The sequence below is a fragment of the Syngnathus scovelli genome, chromosome 11, assembly GCF_024217435.2.
Source record: "Syngnathus scovelli strain Florida chromosome 11, RoL_Ssco_1.2, whole genome shotgun sequence".
NCBI lineage: Eukaryota > Metazoa > Chordata > Actinopteri > Syngnathiformes > Syngnathidae > Syngnathus > Syngnathus scovelli.
In genome coordinates, this window is record NC_090857.1 from 4,758,647 (window position 1) to 4,778,322 (window position 19,676).

Below are 19,676 nucleotides of genomic sequence, written 5' to 3' on the forward strand. Positions count from 1 at the left end.
TTCATTGAGCATCACACACACACACAGACGCTCGTCTCACACGCCCGGTGTTTGTGTACATGTCATCGCATGCCTCTTGCAAAGCTTATTTTAGTCTCTACAGCTCCTTTCTGTCACCTCCCATGCCCTCCCTGCTGCCGCCTTGCCCTGCCCGCTCATGCACAAGCGCAAATGCACACATCGCACACATTGCCAGGCAGTCATCCTGAACAGCCCTCACGCGGGGAAGGAGATCAGGAGGCTGTTGAGACATGGAGCACCAAAGGGCCCGGAGGATGGCAAGCTGTCCCATTGCTGGGAGATGAGGGAAGTGAGCTTACAGATGAGAGGATAGTGAAACCACACACGTGGGGGGGGTCTTATCTGTGCAGGAGGTTGAGGCAAACAAGGCATGTGGAATCAGAAATACAAAATTACCACCAGTCCAAAAAGCATGATACAATTCAAAACATGGCATGATGAGGACAATGGAGTAAAAGGAATCAGAGAAATAGGAGGAACACCTGAACAAGACAGGAATGGCTTAGAAAGCTGATTTGCAGACGCAAGGGATCGGCTTGACACAAAAACGATTAATTGTGAAAAAGGTACACGAGGAAAAAAATTCAATCTAATTAAAACCAAAATAACAAACACTAAACATCTTGCATCTTATTGCAGAGGAAATGATTGCAAGTGTGCTGAGGAGCTTCATTTAGACAAAAGTAGTCCTTGGCCACCATCTTGTGACATTTAGGCAAGAGTTGATGATTTTTGCTATTGAGCAAGGCTTGCTTCCTACCCTGGTTTTCACAGTGTAGGGTGAAAAGTAATTGAGTTTATCCGTGACTATAGTTCAACGCCGGAGCGATGGAGAAAGGTCGACAAAAGTGAAGGAGCCATCCACTGATGCACAAAGGCAACCCTCCTCTTGCAGGTGTGTGTGTGTGTATGACAAGGTTGGAGAGCGTAATCTCCTCAGGATTAAGACTGCTGCTCCCGTGTTAATGTGACTGTCAATGCGAATTAGGTCCCTGGACCGATCCTCTCCATCCTCTTCTCCCCCACAAGGCCAGCCCTCTCCACCACCTTCCCCACTAATAACACCGCTCTCCGTGGAGTGTCGCGTGGTTGAGACAATGTGTGTGTGTGGGGGTGGGGGGGGTTAATTACTCGCTCTCAATACAGTACAAATTGCAGAGGCTAGCAGCAGGACAGCAGAGATATAGGCAGACAATGAGGAGGAGAAACGAGGTCGGGGGGGGTCTTGCAATTAAAACACGATTACTGCGCACATTAACATGCATTGAAGCAGAGAGAGAGAGAGTGCAAGCTGAGTGCGTGAATTTTCGTCCAATAGAATGTGATCGTATATTCTGCAACACCCCCTTCGTGCCAGCAGCCCCTCATTCGGCGTCCATGTATGCCCCACGCAGCTCCGCGCTACTCGTCCGTCTTTTGTGTCTCTATTCCCAGCAGCTCATCTCGATCCACGCGATGAGGCAGCTGAGTCAAGCCGAGTCGAGCTCACGTCACTCAATGCTTAGGAGAGTGGAAGTCGATGTATTTAAGATGCTTGGCGTGGATGGACACGTCGCGTTCGTCTCACCCCCCCGTGTCGTCCGTGCACAAGCCCGCGACCCACGCTCAACACAGTCGAGCTCTCTAGTGCGCTTTTACGCACGGTCGTTACGCGGATGCGTTTTTAATTGTTATTTGTAATAATTCACCAAACTGCGCGCACACAAACGCAAATGAGAAGTAATATTGTAAGTAAGCGGCCTAACGACTGAGTGAATTAGTCAGCACTCCGATCGTCTATGTTTCACATTTAACCGAACAAATGAAATAAAATAAACTTACCCGAATTTATATCGTGGATATCATGACTGCAGTAAAGTGAGGATTATCCAGGAGAGACTTAACTTTTGCTTCAAACTCCAATGTTTTTCCTCACAATCCTTTCTTTGCTGTCTCCGATCCAGTTCCTAGAAAACCCAAACGCACCGACTCAGAGGGGAAGAAAGAAGCTCGAAGAGTCCGCGCACAGGAACGGGCAGCTGAAGCCGGTTCAGACAACCGCGACTTCTTGGAACAGCAACGTGCTCCGAATGTGCTCAACTCACAAAGTCCCATCCCAACCTCACATTGAGGATAAAGTCAGTCAAATAAGTACGTTTAGTAGCAATTAAAAAAAAAAACACCAAGCTGGTGTGTGCTTTAGTTTCAGACCAACTCTCCGCAGAAGTTTGAGTGGCTTTGTGACAGCCTGGCAGAGCCGCCCAGAAGAGTGATGGCGGTACAGTGGCGCAGTGGCGATAGTTGCGCGCTCCCTTCGCTCCACCCGGCCATGCAGGGATCGATTGGTCATGAGAAGTGAGACGCGTGCACCGTCCTTCCCATTCAGAACACGTGCAACAGTGCCCGCCCAGTTCAGTACACCCCCTCGACACACCACCCCAGCCCCCTTATTTTTTTTTGCCTGCTGATGTCATGTAGTTTGCAAGAAGTAGAGGCACATAATTCAGTACGATATAGGTGGAGAAAGGAATAGAATTCTTGTCTTTTTGACAAAAGAGATAAGTAGCTAGAAAATGATCCATGATTTAAAGGTCTCATCATGTGTGTCTTTTGTTTACCACTAGAGGGCGCCCGTGTTAGAAAGTTTTACTTTTAACCCTATTATGTCCTCGGATAAATGGAGCCATTTCAAAGTAAGCCTTATACATACAGGCCATTATGACTAAACCTAACCCGTCATCATTATCGTCACATCATTTCCCACCTCATTTCCTTTTATGGATCATGTTCCATGCACATGCTGTGTAGATATTGATACCAGATTGTGAAGGGTGTAAATATAAACCACCCTTCCACACCCCTTGAACAGGATTTAATGATGGCCGCCTCTCGGTTACAGTACCAAGAGACTTACTGAACAATTATACCATCCCCTGAAATATTCTCGTGTGTTGATGCTGATTGATTGCAGGGTGTTGGATATGCGGGCCTCTTAAGACTGAATGGAGGTCGATGCCTGCTAATGACCGAAGGTGATGAGTATCCAATCTCATTGGCAGAACTGCTTAGTCCTGTGTAAGTGACTTTTTGTGTGCATACATATGTGAGTTTAGAATATTTAAGTGAGAGAAATTAATTTAACATTAAAAAGTGCTGAACTCTAAAACAGTCATTTAAGTTGGAATAAAATATACATATTGAAATTTGTGGCAGCAGTGTTAGTTAACACAACAAAGCAAGCAAGTAAGTTGTTTGGTTCAAAACAAATTTCGGAGTTTTTACAAATTTTTTCAAGTTCTCGTAAAAACGGGAAAACTATTACATTAGCAAAACCTAAAATATTTTTTGCAAACTGCCCAACGTTAAATGTTATCATAGTTCACTCAACCTTTTTTTACAATCTAGATTACAGAGATACAGTTTTGTTCACAAAATTTTCCCCCGACGCCAATAAATTGCGTTTCAGGACCACGGACAGCGCCAGCTGTCCTGTCACTGCGCCTCACTCCTCTGCGCCTGCATGTCAAAGTCACATCTAGGGAGGAGACGAAAACATTTCAAAACCTTTGGAAAATGCCACCCAGCTTTGCGCAACTACCTTAAATTGTGTTTTCGACAAAATGGTGTAATGGACATATAATGGAAGCTAAAGCCTATAGCACTTATTTTTTTTTCTACCAAAAAGGGCTAGATACAGGAAACCACATTATATGTGACCACTTTAGTTAACAACAAAATTCAATTTGCATTCCCTTTTAAAATCCCATTACATAGCCAGCTGTTAGATTTTGCTAGGTATTCATTTCATCGGGGTACAAGGTTGGTCAGGAAAAAACGGTTTCTTAGGGCCCCCTACTGTGTCGTGAATCAGGGATATAGCCTCTATTTCTACACTCCCATAATCGAACAATTTTCACCCAGAGGGAGCGTTGCGGGTTAACTGTTGTTGACTGGAGGGATACACCCCCCACCTCAATCGATACTCCTTCGTTAATCACCCTCAGATGTATATACTTTTTTTTTTTAAATCACGGAGATCTGGAAAGGCAATCGATGCAGGCTCATCAGGTTGTAATTCATTCCAATTCATTGAGTTTTCAAGGTGTTTAAAATAAGATCATTAAGCTGTTTGTACTGCCGATGATAGCATAATCAACAACTAATGGGAAAGTTATTATCAGGATGTGTGAACTAATTTCTACTTCAAATTGGCAAATTTGTCAGCACATAAATGACTTTGGTCTAATAAGATCCAAAAAACAGCTTGACTGACACTCCACTAGATCTCGCCAGAGGAGAGATGGAATATATTCTGTTGACGTGAGGTATAGAAACTAAAAAAAAACAAAAAAACTGGGTATTGATTTTAAGCAGTCGCAAAGGTTAATGAGTGCAGGCATGTCGGTTCCTCTGCTTTTGATTCCCATCTTGAATAGTGATTTTGCATTCTTCACGAGGTCGCAGGCAGTAACCCAAGCTGGGCCAGAAATAGTGTCCATCCATGGAGAGGATGTCAATACAGCCAAAGTTTGGACACATCCTCTAAGAGCAGGCTGCTGCTTGGATCTTCACACCAAACTTGTGGTGAGATGAGATGATTTTGATTATTTCCCCATGACTCAGTGGAGATCTGCGTGAACTCATTCTTTTTACCAGGCATGCACTGGCCGGGGTTGATGACCGCGCAGGCCAGGGATTTTTGCTCATCTGTGGGCTTGTACTGCCCTCATGTGGCTACTACGCATCACTGATAACTGAGGTAGGTTTTATTGAGGTCATGCAGATTTATTATGGTGACAGTAAAAAAGTGAACTAGTGCCCTTTTGCAAAAAGTCCTTTCCTCCCTTAAACCACACTCAGAAAAATAATGCAAAGCAAAGGCAAAGGGATGCCTGGCATCAGCAAAAACTGTCAGGAAAGAAAGTTCAGCTTGTTTCCCATTCAAGGTCAAACTTCAAAAAGATGATTGATTTAATGAGGATGGAGTATATCTTTGATGCATCAGATGGTCAAAACAGATAAGAGAACATTAGTGTGCTTTATTATTTTTTGTAAGATAGTCTTTTTTAAACTGTAAAACTTAAACCCAACAAAGTTTACCACCGCTTTTTTGATCAAATGCAATATCAAAGCCGTGGGGGGGGGGTTAAGTTGAGTGGCTAAAGGGGACAGAGTGTAAGCAAAAAAGGAGAATCGAAAGAAAAAAAAACCTAAATACAAAATAAATATACATAGAAGTCAATGATACATTTAAATAATTTGCTGACTCAGGTATTTAGTAGATGAAAACTCAGGATCCCTCTATGTCACAATGTTTAAGTGAATTGTACAGTGTCGGTATGCGTTCTTATTCTCAGGTATAAACGTCAAGCACTCACAGGAGGCTCAAATGAAGGTGACACTAATCCAAAGCAACAACAGACCACATGTTACGGGACAGCGGAACAGATGCTCATTAGCCAAGTTTATCGGTGTGGAATGAAGCAGTGGTAGCGGAGGAAATGAAGAAGTATTTTGGTAGTCCTCCAGATGTGTCAACTGCTCACATTTCACTCATCGCAACTTATTAAAGTACTCAATAGGACGTAGCCACTTTGTTTTTTGAAATTCAAATCCAATCCAAATCCCAATGTTACTCCTGATGTCACCTACATGTGCCTTTTTTTTTTTTTTTTTTTTACCCAACCAAGGACTCGCTACAGTTCATCACGCATGATACAACGCTGCCATTTGGGATGCTGCGTGACGTAAAGTGCTGCCTCCAGCACGAGGCGCATGAATTCCTCCACGTCAAAGGAGTAGTTTGTGAACTTGGGATGGTCTCCAAGAGTCGGGTGATGACCCTACAGAAGACATGAAAGGGTAAGTCGAGCCAAACAAAATTTCTGTCAAATAAATCTTCTATATATGTGCAACAGACTGTATATGCAGATTATAAATTTTGATTTCTTTGTGGGTTCAGTTTCTATACAGTATTAACTCATTTACTGCCATTGAAACTTCCATTTTAACTGGCATTGAATGAGTTAATGGCAAATAAACATGGTTGAGTTTATTTCTCAGACCATATCTTAGTGGAGTTATTAATCATAAGGCTTCTCATACCTTGTCCTGGGGGTACACTTTGTCCTTTTTCTGCCAAGTCATATAGCGAATGCCCCTCAGCCGCGCCAAATCTCGATAGCAACCCTCATCCTGACAATTATACCTATGAGGGATGGAAGCACAACTTTTATCTCCTGCTGTCCTAACTTAGCCTCTTTTCACTCTTTTTTTGCTAAATATTTCTCAGTTGCATGTGTACTGTTATTTGAATCGCAAGCTAGCATGCAAAAGCAGTAATTGGTCGTTACTTCATAACCTGAGGTGGGCAGACCTCAGCCTACTCCCTGCATCTCTTCATCTTTTTGGTCTCACACACACATACAGGTAAAGAGGAAATCACTTACAGCTCAAAGACCACAGCCCAGTCGGGTAGGAAGAGTAGATGCGTAAGTCCCGCCCCGTGCATTCCGATGAATATATCCGAGTTGTGAGTTATCCTCAATTGCTCAAGGAAGGCAACGTCGCTTAAACAGTCATAGAAAGCAACGTCTCGGTTATGCTTACCAACAAAACACTGTCACCAATGCGCTATATGTGAAAGGTCACATGACCAAGCCTGCTGTCTTTTGACAAACGTTAAAAATCATTTATTTATACAAATATAACAAAGGCTAAATATCTGCTATCGTTGGTGTGTCTGGGGTGAAATCTAATGTCAAAAAGATATTTTATAAAAGTAGTTTGTACATATTGCAGACTCATATATGTTCATTCAAATTGCAGCCCCCTTCCAAGAATCACTCACTTGTATTTGTAGTCATGCACACTGACCTCCAGCTGCAGCACTGTTTTAAGAGCATTTACGAGCTGCCATAAAAATACAAGAATAAGTTAGCGTGAGGATAAATGTGGACAGTCAAGATCACATAACGTTAGTGCTCAAGTAAAAACACACAATAATTTATTTCTGTAAAATAATTAAATGCAGTAACAGTTAGTTGAATCATCCAGCAGGTATGATACGTTACTCTTTACTATAAAACCGGTAACTGGCCCAAACCAAGGGAGATGTTTAAAAATAGAAGGAAACATGGAAGAAGAATGTAAGAAAAGGAAACAGGGGCTCAAATGAATAAGTGAGAGGAAGAGGAAGGAGCTGGACTTACCTCATTTTGGTTGATTATTTGTCTGTATTCTGTGCTGCGTGCCAACACGGTAACACGAACACGGCCCACCTAAAAACATCAGTTTCAGAAAAGAAACAAGCAATGTGAAGCTGAAAATAAAAAGCTCGGTGGAAGCATTGGAAATATTTATATTCTATTTTCCAGAGTTTTGTTTAAGTCTTTTACCATGGGTCCGTTCTGCAGTATGTTGAGACGATGGAGGACATGTTGGGAGAAAGCCCGAAACATCCCTTCACTGTAGCAATCAGAGATCTGCCGTCAAATACAGCAGACAAATCAATTTTTTTGATATCACACTAGTGCATGTCAATTATTAAATCCATTTTATTTCTACAGTACAGAGGACCGCCAAAATAGAAAATCCAAATTACAGTTGAGCAAGCAACACAAATTCACGCGAGTAAATTTATTGATCAACTTACGAGTGGTGTGTTGTAAAAGAGACCATATCTCATTCTTGGGAGAAGGGAGAAAAAGGCATCTTTAAAACATACCTATGAAAGCATAAAATACATTAAAGGCAGACATATGAGCCCAGCTATCTTGGGATCGATCTGACTAACTTTTTATCAAAAAATATTCATCAGGGTGAAGGTTTTACTTACTCTTTTAAAATCATACGTCTTCAGGTGAATGATATCAGAGTTTGAGAAGGCCTTCCATATCTCCTTGAACAAATCTCCATATTCATGAAAGCTCTATTGAGTTACACAGAAAGAAAAGCAAGAATGGAAAATGTGTTTATAAAAAAATAAAATGTGCCTTATTGGTTCAAAAGATGCTTATATGTAAAAATGTCTTCCCTTATGAGTGTGTTACTGGTGACATATTTGCTGGTTATGAGGTACCCACCGTGTCCCACATTATTATGTTGATGTCGGTGCTGAAGGAGTTGTTAATGTGCTGGGAGATGTAGAGGTTGACAAAGTCACAGAAATGATGGTACATGTTCACCCCTGGCCAAAACAGACAGTTATTATTTATTGTCACATGATTGAAAATGGGAAATTGATGCTGTGAATTGGCTTAAAGTGAAAGTCAACCTCATAATATGTTCTGTGCAGCCTAACTAGTCGAAGCATAGTTTTGTTTGTGGAATCGGAATTAAAAACAGGCAAAATCAATCTGTTTTTATCCATCTCAGCGGCGATCATTTTGCCACCAGTTCCCTGAAGCTGAGCCGTGATTGGTTGAGACCTGGACTGCCAATTGTGATGTCATTTTCAGGTGACAGCAAGTGGCAAAATGGCCGCCCTCTGAGACATACTATTTTTATGAAAATCTTTGGATTGATTTCATCTTTAATAGTACAACAAACAGGTATTTGTCTTTCTGTCTTACCAGCATCCAGTTTCATGAAAACTGTTGGTTTTTCTATGGTGATGTCACAGGATTCAGAGTGAAAGTCCAACTCTGTATATGTTTGAAGCTCTGCATACCTAAAAAAAAAAAGAACAATTCAATGGCAATGAAATCAAGTGGCTAAGCTCCAGGATAGGTATGATTGCTAATCTATTGATTAGGAAGAAAATGCTGTTTTCTTTTATTTGTGGAGTAAACGGGTCTCTCTCACCAAGACTGCAATGGGCTCTTGTGTTTTCCCGCTGCAGCAAGTGCTTGCTTGTCAAGTCTGCAGTGACCACCGAGCTCCCCTTTTTGAATGAAGTCCTCCTGGTACCTGCAAGAATAAACATGAGTGAGCTGCAAGAGCCTCCCAATATTTGGATTTTTTTTTTTTTTGAGTCATGTCATTTAAAAAAAAAAAGTGACCTTTCATGACTTCTGCGCGGTTTCCGCAAGTCCAGGTAAAGGTTAGTTGCTTTACAGAATCTTGCATGGCTAGTGCATCTTAAGGAGGAGTCCCCCTGGATAAATGTTGTAAGAAATGTTTCAAAGATGTTTTTTCCTGTTGATTCACAGACCCACGAAGGAAATGATCAAGACCTACAGGCTTGCTGGCCTTGCAAAGTGTTTTGAGCTCAGAGCGGCGCTCCTTGACGTAGCCGAAATCACCCTGCTTCCAGAAAAGATCCTGGGCCGCCTCCAATGAATCTGCCCTAACAGTACAGACACTGTAAATATCGATGCAAGTCTGCAAAGTCACGGCACAAAGAAAGGCTTTATCCGAAGAAATGTAAGTAAAAAAACAGTTTGACATAGTACCATCCAGAATCAACCTTGTTACAATTGGGATAGCTGAAGCGGTTCTCTGGCTGACAGTTCTTCTCGTAACCCCAACAAGAAGACAAATTCAACTGGGCAAATTGCTGTAAGACAAAATAATTTTGATATCAACCAATATGAATATGGCGATATACTTTCCAGACATATCGTCCAGCCCAAGTTCAAATATGACAAAGCTTACTTTAAAAGGACAGAGAGGGTCAAGCCTGCATTGCTTGGCGATCTTCTTGTTGTTGGACAGGAAATATGAAATGTGCTCCGGCGGTAGGGAAATGCTGCTGTAGTCGAACACGGCGGGTGCTGACGGTTTGTGATCGCTGTCCTCACCGGTGACCACAACGACGGAAAAGAGTATATCCAACATTGCCAAGAGCAGCATAGCAAGAATCACACTGGCGTGCATGCAGGCTGCTGAGACCTGAGGTCAAAAGGGAGAAACAAAGTTTGATTAAGAGCATGACCTTCACACCACAATGGAACAATATGTGGGCATGTCAAGGATGTGGGAACTACATTCCAGGCGGATCTAAGTCCCACGTATGGGAACAGCCTGCTGCAGGAAGTCATTTGAGAGCTCTTTCCGACTTTTGTTTGGGAAATCATGTTGCCTTTAGTCAGAAAACTGGGATCAAGCATCATCTAAATTCATATGGGCATCTGTACTTATGCCCAATTCAACGTCTGAAATTATTAAACAATAGTACCAAAGGCTAAAATTTTCTGTAGTTGGAGTAAAGATGTGCACATGAATTGATGACGTGCTGTGTGTGCAAGATGCTGATTCTGTAGCCAATGTTGTCAAACATTTAGCAAACATTTGTTTGCAATTTCATCTTGGTTTGGAACGTGTTTGGAACGCATCACTTAGCTGCTGTGCTTTTGTCTGGAATGATTACTAACATTTGCTTGATCCGAGCTGCTTTGCAATGTTTAACGTGGATACTACATGAGAAAGAGATCAATGCTATCGGGACGCTAATTCAATAGAAAGCTCAATGCACGATCCTGCGCGTACAAAATGCTTTACGAATAAGCGTTACTTGCACACAGCTCAAAATTAAAATCACCCGCAGTTTGTTGCGATAAATTAAGGAATTATCACGTTTACCTTAATGCACAACTTATTTTTTGCCCAAGTGTAGCGCTGCTAGCGCCGGTGGTGGCCATAACACCGGAAACTAGGGTGTAGTGGATCATGACTACCGCCAGAGGGCGCGCATTTTCTAAATTTACTGTATTTCTCTCTCACACAACTTAATTGAGATAATAATTTCAGTCCCTGCGCCATTTTCGTCATGTAAAATATGTCCCATGCTCCTTATGGTTATTAATTTATTATGAAGTACTTTCTGTAGTTGTCAGAATAAGGAATAAGATTTTTCCCCACATTTATTCATATACATTTATACAATTTAAATGCCACACTTTTAGATCTCAACAATAGAGCACACGCTTCTATGACTACGCTATTAAACAATATTAATATAATTTTTATGTACTGTACAACTTTTAATATTTCAGACAAGAAAACGTGGAGGCATTTGTGCAAGTGTAAAAAGCTTCGCCGCCTCAAAACGATTGCAAAGATGAGTGAGTGAAGCAAATCATGTATTATAAAATTACAGGTGGGGGAATGACACTGTACTGTAACTTGTGTGTTGGGCCACCGTGAGCTGCATCAAATATTTTTTTTAAAAATCCAAAACTTCCTTGGGGTAAGATCTTGATGTCAGAAACTCATTGAACCTTTCGGTGACTTCTCTGCAATGCTTGGAAGCTTCAGTATGTTTTTTTGATTCCTTATCTGTACAATCAGTGTATCCTTCATACCAATTGGTACAATGCAAAGTACACAGTGAAAATTCACACACACCAACCTGAATATTGAGTTAACGATAATGAAATTTTTCATAATACAGAAGATTGATCTCTTTTTAAAGTGTAAAGTCTGACTTTGTGAATATCCCACATACAATCAAAGTGCAATAGATTTATTTCTGGTTCTTCAGCAGTTCGTCAATTTGGGTTTTGAACATGCTCTTGACATCTTCAAGGTCCAGCTTCAGCTCTTCAGCTTCTTCAGCTTTTTCTCCATACATCTGCAAAATGGTGTTGTGCCTCTGCTCCAGTTCCTGAAATGCAAATTAAGACAAGTAAATACAGAAGTCAAGATCCCTCAAACAGGTTGCATATTTGTTAGGACTCACCTTGAGCTGAATTTTTAACTTGGGGATTTCTGTAACCTGCTCCTGCATTTCGTCGTTTTGATTGGTGAGACGTACCAGCTCTTCCGCCATTGCAGCACGACTCCTCTCCAGACTAGAAATCTCAAGCTAACATGACACAAGAGAGCAAAGTGTTGATGGGGGGGGAAACTTGACGAGTGTTGGCAGTAATTTGTGATGCCCTTCAAAAATGAAAACCGCTCATTTTAATGTTCTACCTGCAACTGTGCTATCTCTCCTTCCCTTAGTTTGAGTTGAGACTGCATATTTTCAATGACGCTGGAGCCACCGGACAGCCGGGCTGCTTCATACAAATTGGTTCCGCTCATCGACACAGACATGCTCCCGTTCCCCATTGTCTGGTCTAAAGAATCATCCTTTGGAGGTTAAAAAAAAAAAAAAAAGTCAAGTTCTACACATACAACCAAAAGTGCATCCAACTATTTTTAAAACACATTATATAATTAGTAGGGCTAGTAAAAATAAAATGTATGTACTTCTCCAATGTTACACTTAATTGAGTACTATTTGAGGTAAGTGTACTTTTTGTGTAATTAGCGTACCTGTGAAAATATAGATGTGTGCAAACCGGCATTGTCAGCCCCACTTATGGAGCTAGAACGAGAAAGTGTGGGCGTGGAAGAAGCTGGTGGGTCATGAGTTATGCTCTTCTGCTACAACAGAGAACAAGAACACCGTGAGAGAAGCTAAGAGACGATAACGGACACAAATGAAATTGAACGGAGCGAACCTTTTCCTTGAGTGCCTCTTGTGCCAAGTAGTACTTTTTCTTCTCTTGTTCCACCTTCATTTTCTCCATCTCGAGTTGATTAGTGAGCAGCAGCTGGTAGAGGGCAAACGTATGAAAAGTAAAGGAGACGTCTTGTAGAGGTCAACAGCAATAAGTGGAGGGGGCAAAACCATACCTTTTCTTTCTTTGTTTCTTCGAGCATGCGACTGTATTCTCCTCGCAGATTTTCCAACTCAATACGCTCCCTATAGTCAAATAAGTCAATGATCAGTCGAATCTTTTAGATGCAGTTATCATGATGGGTTCATTTTTTTAATCTGTACTTTACTACCTGCTGCTTTCATCTTCCAATTTCTCTCTTCTTCCCTTCTCAGTCTCCACAAGTGCCAGGAATCGGGCCTTCTCCTGGCGAAGAAGGGAATTCTGGGACTCAAGCGAAGCCAACTGGCACTTAAAGGAGATCGATTCTTCCGTGGCTGCACGTTCCTTCTCAACCGCAACGGCGAGTTGCGCCTGGGCTTGGACTGAGAGTACGAGAGGAGAGATCGAGATTAAGAAGAGGTCCTATTTATTTAAATATTTTTTTATAACTCGGAAAAAAATCATTTGACTCTTACCAAGCCTATCAGAGATGTTCTTCTCTAATTTTTCCCAGGTTACCGTTTGTCCGGCCAATGAAGCCTGCAGGTTCTCAATTTGACGCAGCAAAGGCCTCGTTGCTGACGTAACGCTTTCACTCAGCTCCTGGTTCCTTGACTCCGCCTCTTGGAGCCTCTGTGGATAAAGGTAGGAAAAAGTGATCTATAAAGACAACTAGATAGGTAGACTGAGACCCAACACGACAGCATTACCTGCTGCAATTCACTGATCTCCTCCCTCAAATAATCTTCTTTCCTTGCCTGCTGTTGCTCCGCCCTCTGAAGTGCCACTCTCAGGTCACCCACCTGCACGCCACATTATGAGTTACTGAATGAGCATTTAGCGCTTTCAAATTATAAAACTTTAGACATTAGAAGTTTTATTGATGCCATCTGTTGTGCACAACAGTGACTAAGCCAACAGATCCGGCAGGCATCCATGTTTGATCGTGTGAGTAAAGTTCAAGCGGGTGTCACCTGGTTGGCGAGAACCTCTTGCTGCTTCCGAGCGTCCTCCTGGGCCTTCTCGAGGGCCACGCTTTGCAGCTCCTTGACTTGTAGCTCCCGACTCAGAGCTGCCTCTTCCACCTGACTGGCTCTGCTGGCATTAGCTTTGTGAAGCTCTGCTAGCTCCCTGCAAACAAAATGGTTGAAGATTACCATAAAAAGTTCAAGATATTCATATTTGGCGGTGTGTCGGCTTGTATGGCTTTTCCTAGTTTTTGTTCCATACAGTTTCTGACATAGTAGCAACAACAAAAATATTTTATTCTCAGGCTAATGTGCTCAGAGTTAAAGTAAGAACTATGGTCCCAAATGTATTAGAGCAAGCTGGTGTTTACTTGTAGGAGTTATCCAGAGCAGCCTGGAGGCTTCTGTTCTTCTCAAGCAGATCTTCAGAATCTGTCTGCAGCCTGCTGTGTTCCTTTTCCTGACGCTCCACAGCCGAGTTGAGCTTCTTGATGGTGTCTCGGTGCTGCTTCTCCACTTCTTCCTTCCCCTCCAACACCTACATACAATTTTCAAAACAAAATATAGTACTTCAATCCTTGGGAAAAAAATGGCTGCATAAAAAAACTCATACTATGGAGTGTTTTTGTGCACTTTCTGTAATGCTCTAAAATGCCACTAGAGGGCACTAAAGCCATTTGATAGAAAATTTGCCTTACTTTTCTAATAAGGTGCTTAGGTCTTTCTGTTCTATCCTTGTTTTGATTTTTTCATCTTTGCAGAAAAGCTTGAAGCCCTGCCCTTAACTCCCACCTCCTGCAGATGCCTGAGCTCATCCTCCAGTTCCTTAATTTTCTTCTGTTGCTTGGTGAGTCTTGTGTCACTGTCCTTCTCCTTCACACGTAGTTTCTTGATGATGTTGCTGTGCTGAAGCTGCTGCTTGGACAACTTTTCACCTACAAGTTAAATGCAGACAGGCCAACATCTTTGTTATCCTGAGCAACATTTCATAAGCATAATAATTATTGTTTTGGTTTATTTAACTTAGTGTATTTAGTGTTTATGGAGCATTTTACCTTCTTCCAGCAGGCCTCTGATCTGTTCCTCCTTCTCTTTGATGAGCTCCAACGAAACACTGGAGTGCAGTCTTGACGCAAGTTCCTCTCGCAGACCCTTAATTTCCTGTCAAGATATGCCAACTTTAAACCAAACATTTGGGATCAGCTGGAGCTTTTCCCCATTAGTGATGTAATTATTTTAGCAGCAAGAACTCAAATATACCCATATTACCTTCTTCGCAATATCTCTCTCTTTGCAAGCCAGCTGAGCTTTCCTCTCAGTATCTGCTATGCGCTGTGTAAATTCATCCTTCAAGGACTGAACTGTGGAGCTCTCCCCCTTCAGTGTTAGAACTTCACTGTAGGGTGGAACACACGAGAAAAAAACATCTTAGCGTAATATTTTCAGTATGCAACGCTTTCTGAGCATGCCAATGCCCTCAACTCACTCTCGCAGGTTGTCACATTGTTCTTCCAGTCTCGCCTTGTCCTTGCTAGCCGCTAGTAGCTGAGACTCTCGCTTCTCAAGGCGGCTCGACAGCTCGTCGATAACCTTCAACAGTGCAAATTTGCGTTTACACCACAAATATTTTGCTCAAGGACTCTTATCGAAACAACATAAATACCTTTTGAAGCTCAACCATCTGAACTGTCGAGACACCTTTCATCTCCTCGGTGATTGATGTGACGAACTCTTCAACCGGATTTCGCACCAGCGAATCCTGTTGCTGCTCAGCCAGCAGTTCCGGTTGTTCACAATTCACCGGCGTCACACTCCGTCCACTCTCCTCCATATCGTCGACAGACTCCTTCCGCTCGCTTTCGGTCAAGCACTCTTCCTTCTCCTCGTTGACCTCATTTGTACTTTCCACTGCTCCATCTTCTTGCTTCTCACATTCATCTGATGGAACATCTGCCGCAGGGAGAGCGCCCGAAGTTACGGAAGCCAGCGTCCGACTGCCCGGGATATCGTCATCTGAGTTAATCTCACTGACACTCCGACTATCTAGCGACTGCACACTGAACGAATCAATTCGCTCAAATGCATCTGAGGAGGAACCACAACTCTCGGTGAGTTTTGGGTAGTCGTCCAGGCGAGGGAAATCTCCACAAGCAGAGGCAGTAAGAAGCTGGAAGGAGCCATGCATCAAATGAAGGTTAGCTTTCGCTTCTCCGGTTTCTTGTCTGGAGCTCGCTGAGCTCTCACTCAACACACTCTCATGGTCCAGCACTTCAATGTCACTCGTGGTGGATGTTCCTGAAGAGAAGGCACTAACTGGAGGGGAAGGCGTGTCACTTTGCCGGTCTTCTGTTTTTAAATCTTTTTGCTCCAAATGTACATCCTTGGAAGATTGGGAGGCTGGTGGATCAGAATGTTTAGAGTTTTTAGATTCTGAAGAATCTGTACAAGGTTCAGGAGAATGCGAGGGAGTTTCCCCAACTGGGTATTCCGTTTCAATCTCTGGCCACTCTACATTGGAGTCGCCAGGAACTTTGGTGACAGAGTTATGTTTTTCTCTGCTTGTGTTGGTCTTTGCGTCATCTGGGCTGCTAGTAAGGTCATCAAAATTTTCAGGAGGAGAAACTGGCTGGAGAAGAATAGCCTCTTGATGTGAGCATTCAAGCTCCAGTAGTTGGCCATCACCACCTGTCTGACCTTCGTGATCCGAATCAGCAGACTCCGTCTTTTCGGGCTCCACTTCTTTCTTCATCGCAGCATTTTTTCTATTATTTTCTTTTTCCTGAGGCTGTCTCTGAGATTTAGTAGGGGGTACAGACACTACCTGGGATAGGGTGACGCATTGCCCATCTCCAGGTGGCAGGAAGGCACTAAAAAAGTTTTCGGACTCATCCACAACAGTGCGGGTGACAGGAGTCGTTATGGCCACAGAGGAAGGTGGAGTTGAAACCTTTTCTTCAGGTGGTGCTTCCCACTGGGTTATCCCCCAACCACCACTTAATGACAACTTTTCAGGCAATGTCACATCTGACCCAAAAGGAGAAAGAAAACATTTAACAGCGTAAACATTAGATACTAAACATGTTATGTAAAACTTACCGTCATAAGGCATTACAGTTGTATCACTCCATTGGCCCTCTTCTTTAATGTCCAAAACACGATCGATTGATTTCTGAGCTGTTGTTAATGCTTGTTTGGCGAAAGTGGACAGGTGAGCCGCGTTGAACCAACTCATCTTGACCACAAGCTAGTTCCTAACTGTTATGTAAATTTAAGAATAAATCAAAGAACAATGCATAGTCGCTTTAAATTGGTCTGCATATTTGCTCTAAGCGATTTATCGGACGTGACAACGCTTTGTTATGAAATACAGTTTTGGTCAGACTCGATTTGTTGACAGCTAGGCTAGCTAAAGCTAGTATGGATTAGCGTTAGTCATGAGCTTGGAATGAAGACAGACGGGAATCCCGATCGCGTCAGTAGAATATTAATACTGCATTAGTCGGCTACCACGGTCATCACAGCAAAAGTATCATCATCATAATCCATCGTTTTCGATTGTTTTGGTCGCTCTCAAACGGTGAGCTCGAAGCTTTAGCAATGTCGTTGCTTCCGGTCCACGTAGCAGCGTGACGTCATTGTTTAGTCAAGCAGCTGCGGGTTGGGTGCGTTTGGAGATCTATTCCGAGGGCGCACTGACGCTCAGACCGTTCGAAAAAAGGGGGTGACAGGATTCTGACTTTTTTTCCCCTCAGAATTCTGACTTTATTCTCAGAATTCTGACTTTAAAGTGGGAATTCTCACTTTATTCTCAGAATTCTGACTTCAAAGTGGGAATTCTGAACATTTAAAATCAAGGTCAATTGACTGCAGTGTCGCCTTAAATTAGCCAATAGGGGGCAGCATTTTTCTAATTGTTTTCTATCGTGGTCAGTGGCACAGACTTGACAGAACATGCAACAGCTGTCGGACAACATATCTGCCAGCTTTCAAATGAGGCCAAATATTGAAAATCCGATTGTCAAAAAATTGCATAAATTTGATTTCAAATGTCCTACAAAGACATCTTCACTGCAAATGGTACCCATGGTATGAATTGTGGCCTCCTATTGCCGCAAAAGTCAAATGGCGTTGAGTTTCTCAACTGTTTTGCAACAGCCCATCAGTAATCCCATTTTTTCCAAACAATAACATAATATACAACTCTCAATCATTTTATTCTTTGTAGCTTTAGCAATTAAATTACAGTGAGTGGGAGATTGTAAAATCCTCCTCACGTTATGGGCAGGCATTTGCCAAACTGTTAAAACATTGCTATATTGTATATGTAACAAACAGTGAGACAAAACAGCTGTGCAACACAGTAAAGATGCACAATAATGTAGATTTACTGCATTGGACTGCTATCAGAGTGTAGAATTACATGAGGCATTTAGTGTGAATGGAAGACATAAAATTGAGAACCTGTGATTAAGCTTAATGGCTTTAGTGAGGAGGATAGCTCCCACAAGTATGTGATTTACTACGTCGGCATTGAGTTAATGAACCTTTGTGTTTAATTTCTCATTCCACCATGATTAATGAACCTGAGAAGAACTTGCATGCATTTTAATGGGTATGCAAACACAATTGTTCATTCTTTTAAATAGTTTAGGAAATGTGAAGTAAATGGGACAGGGGACATGGCGGACCAAAAAAAAAAAAAAATGCAGATCAGTATCCAGACAGACTTCTTCATATTTTCACTCTAGGTGGATTTTTGAGGGATTCGGTTTTCACTTCCTGTTAGTCAAATCCAAATTTCTGTATTCAACGGTAATGGCAGACATCAGGAAAAAAAAGAACACAGGAGAGCACTTGACGATTGAAAGGTCATGTGCAGTTATCTCATAGCTGTGACATTCATTACTGGAGCTGGTGTCAAGATGCTGAATGTACACAGTTTTCTGAAATAGAGCAGTCAAAGAATAGAAGCCAAAACATTCTTCAGTGCTGACATCGTTGTATAGATTCCATTGAAATGCCATCTGTCATCCTCCCACCTTAACAGGGACGTTGGGAATGTCACTACCATGCCTTTGAGATGACCTTGCCATCCATCACAAAGTGTAAAGCCAAAAACAGCGGACGGGGAGCAAAAAAAAAGCCCTAAAAATCAACTTTTCTTGTATTTTCTCATTTGTCACCTTTGCACTCCATACCAGTTTGTCATTCAAAGTCTTTGTGTCAGCCTGTCCAAAGAGGTTTTGATTGTGCCGATGATAACATGTCACAAGGCCGTGTCCCAAATTCCGTGCAGCAAGATTGGAACGCTACAGGCTGGATTTGTGTTATTGTCTAGTTAAGTGATTGATGATGTCGCTCTACTGTGGCGCTTTGATAATAAGATGCCGATGATTTATCACCGCTGCTCACAATGTAATTAGATTTTAGATTTACACTCAACAAACAGTACTTTCGAGCTATATTAGCCTAATAGGTGTCTGGTAGTGACCACAAAGGGGTCACCGCCAAATATGCGGTGGGATGTTTCAATTCTGAAGCTTGAGTTTTGAGGCAGAGTCCCACTGACTCCTTGTGCTCGCCACTTCCTGCCGGTAGGGGAGGACCGGCTATGACCTTGTAGTTTGGTCCTGAAACGTTTTTTTAAGATGGAGGAGGAATTCTGAATAATTGGGCCAAGAAGTGGAATTCACCGTCACTTTGTTGAACTATAATCTTCTTTTGATGATAAATAATTCCGTTTCCTAAAGGGAAGTTGGCTTACCTGGCTGACAAATAAGAGGCCAGGTATGAGAACTTGTCTTTGTCATTCTTTTTGCCAGATATTTTCATCTCCCTCCTTTGTCTTTCGAGAACAACAAAAGCGTTTCTTACGGCAGAATCTTAAGTCAGAGGAAGGGAAATTCCCCCCAGAATTTTCACCACCGTTTATTCCGGCTTGCGCTTCCTATTTCCTGTCCTCCTCGGCATGCTTCCTGCTTTTCCATTCCTGCATCACCATTGTCTCCTTCTTGCTAAAAAGAACTGTTGTTCTTTGTAGAGACAACATCCAGTCGGTCAACATTCACCCAAGAATTTCCTCCTGGGTGAAATAAAGTCCCCTGAATGTGTCTGGATGCTTAATCAGGTGCTAAGATTTTTTTCTCTCTCTCTTTCTCTCATCTCAGACTTTCTG

The 19,676-nt window shown here is 42.3% G+C and overlaps 2 protein-coding genes and 1 long non-coding RNA gene across 5 annotated transcripts; 1 reads left to right on the top strand and 2 right to left on the bottom strand.

Annotated features, from left to right (window-relative positions):
• The first annotated feature begins 832 nt into the window (after positions 1–832).
• On the top strand, positions 833–4,909 carry LOC125976769 (uncharacterized). Of its 2 annotated transcripts, XR_007484502.2 has the most exons (5): positions 833–916; positions 1,965–2,138; positions 2,204–3,075; positions 4,465–4,584; positions 4,657–4,909. It is a non-coding gene; the product is annotated as an uncharacterized lncRNA (long non-coding RNA). The 2 variants fall into 2 exon arrangements; XR_011087704.1 differs by having other exon boundaries at positions 1,965–3,075.
• Positions 4,910–5,019: 110 nt separating this feature from the next.
• Positions 5,020–10,640, bottom strand: eogt (EGF domain-specific O-linked N-acetylglucosamine (GlcNAc) transferase). The gene is made up of 16 exons (XM_049732634.1): positions 10,525–10,640; positions 9,598–9,834; positions 9,396–9,499; positions 9,181–9,289; positions 9,003–9,097; positions 8,806–8,910; positions 8,574–8,671; positions 8,085–8,188; positions 7,838–7,930; positions 7,655–7,726; positions 7,398–7,484; positions 7,212–7,280; positions 6,851–6,912; positions 6,450–6,569; positions 6,106–6,208; positions 5,020–5,843 (listed from the first exon to the last, which is right to left on the bottom strand). Exons 2-16 carry the CDS (start codon positions 9,817–9,819, stop codon positions 5,697–5,699), a joined length of 1,590 nt encoding a protein of 529 aa, XP_049588591.1. The 5' UTR covers positions 9,820–9,834; positions 10,525–10,640; the 3' UTR covers positions 5,020–5,696.
• Positions 10,641–10,787: 147 nt separating this feature from the next.
• On the bottom strand, positions 10,788–17,140 carry tmf1 (TATA element modulatory factor 1). 2 transcript variants are annotated; one of them, XM_049732633.2, is made up of 17 exons: positions 16,598–17,140; positions 15,165–16,525; positions 14,988–15,091; positions 14,771–14,897; positions 14,557–14,662; positions 14,294–14,436; positions 13,873–14,039; positions 13,508–13,664; positions 13,244–13,336; positions 13,010–13,166; positions 12,724–12,916; positions 12,568–12,637; positions 12,393–12,485; positions 12,205–12,312; positions 11,860–12,018; positions 11,624–11,749; positions 10,788–11,548 (listed from the first exon to the last, which is right to left on the bottom strand). In XM_049732633.2, exons 1-17 carry the CDS (start codon positions 16,731–16,733, stop codon positions 11,408–11,410), a joined length of 3,441 nt encoding a protein of 1,146 aa, XP_049588590.1. In that variant the 5' UTR covers positions 16,734–17,140; the 3' UTR covers positions 10,788–11,407. The 2 variants fall into 2 exon arrangements, with proteins under 2 accessions (XP_049588590.1, XP_049588589.1); XM_049732632.2 differs by having other exon boundaries at positions 12,205–12,315.
• Between the last annotated feature and the right edge of the window lie 2,536 nt (positions 17,141–19,676).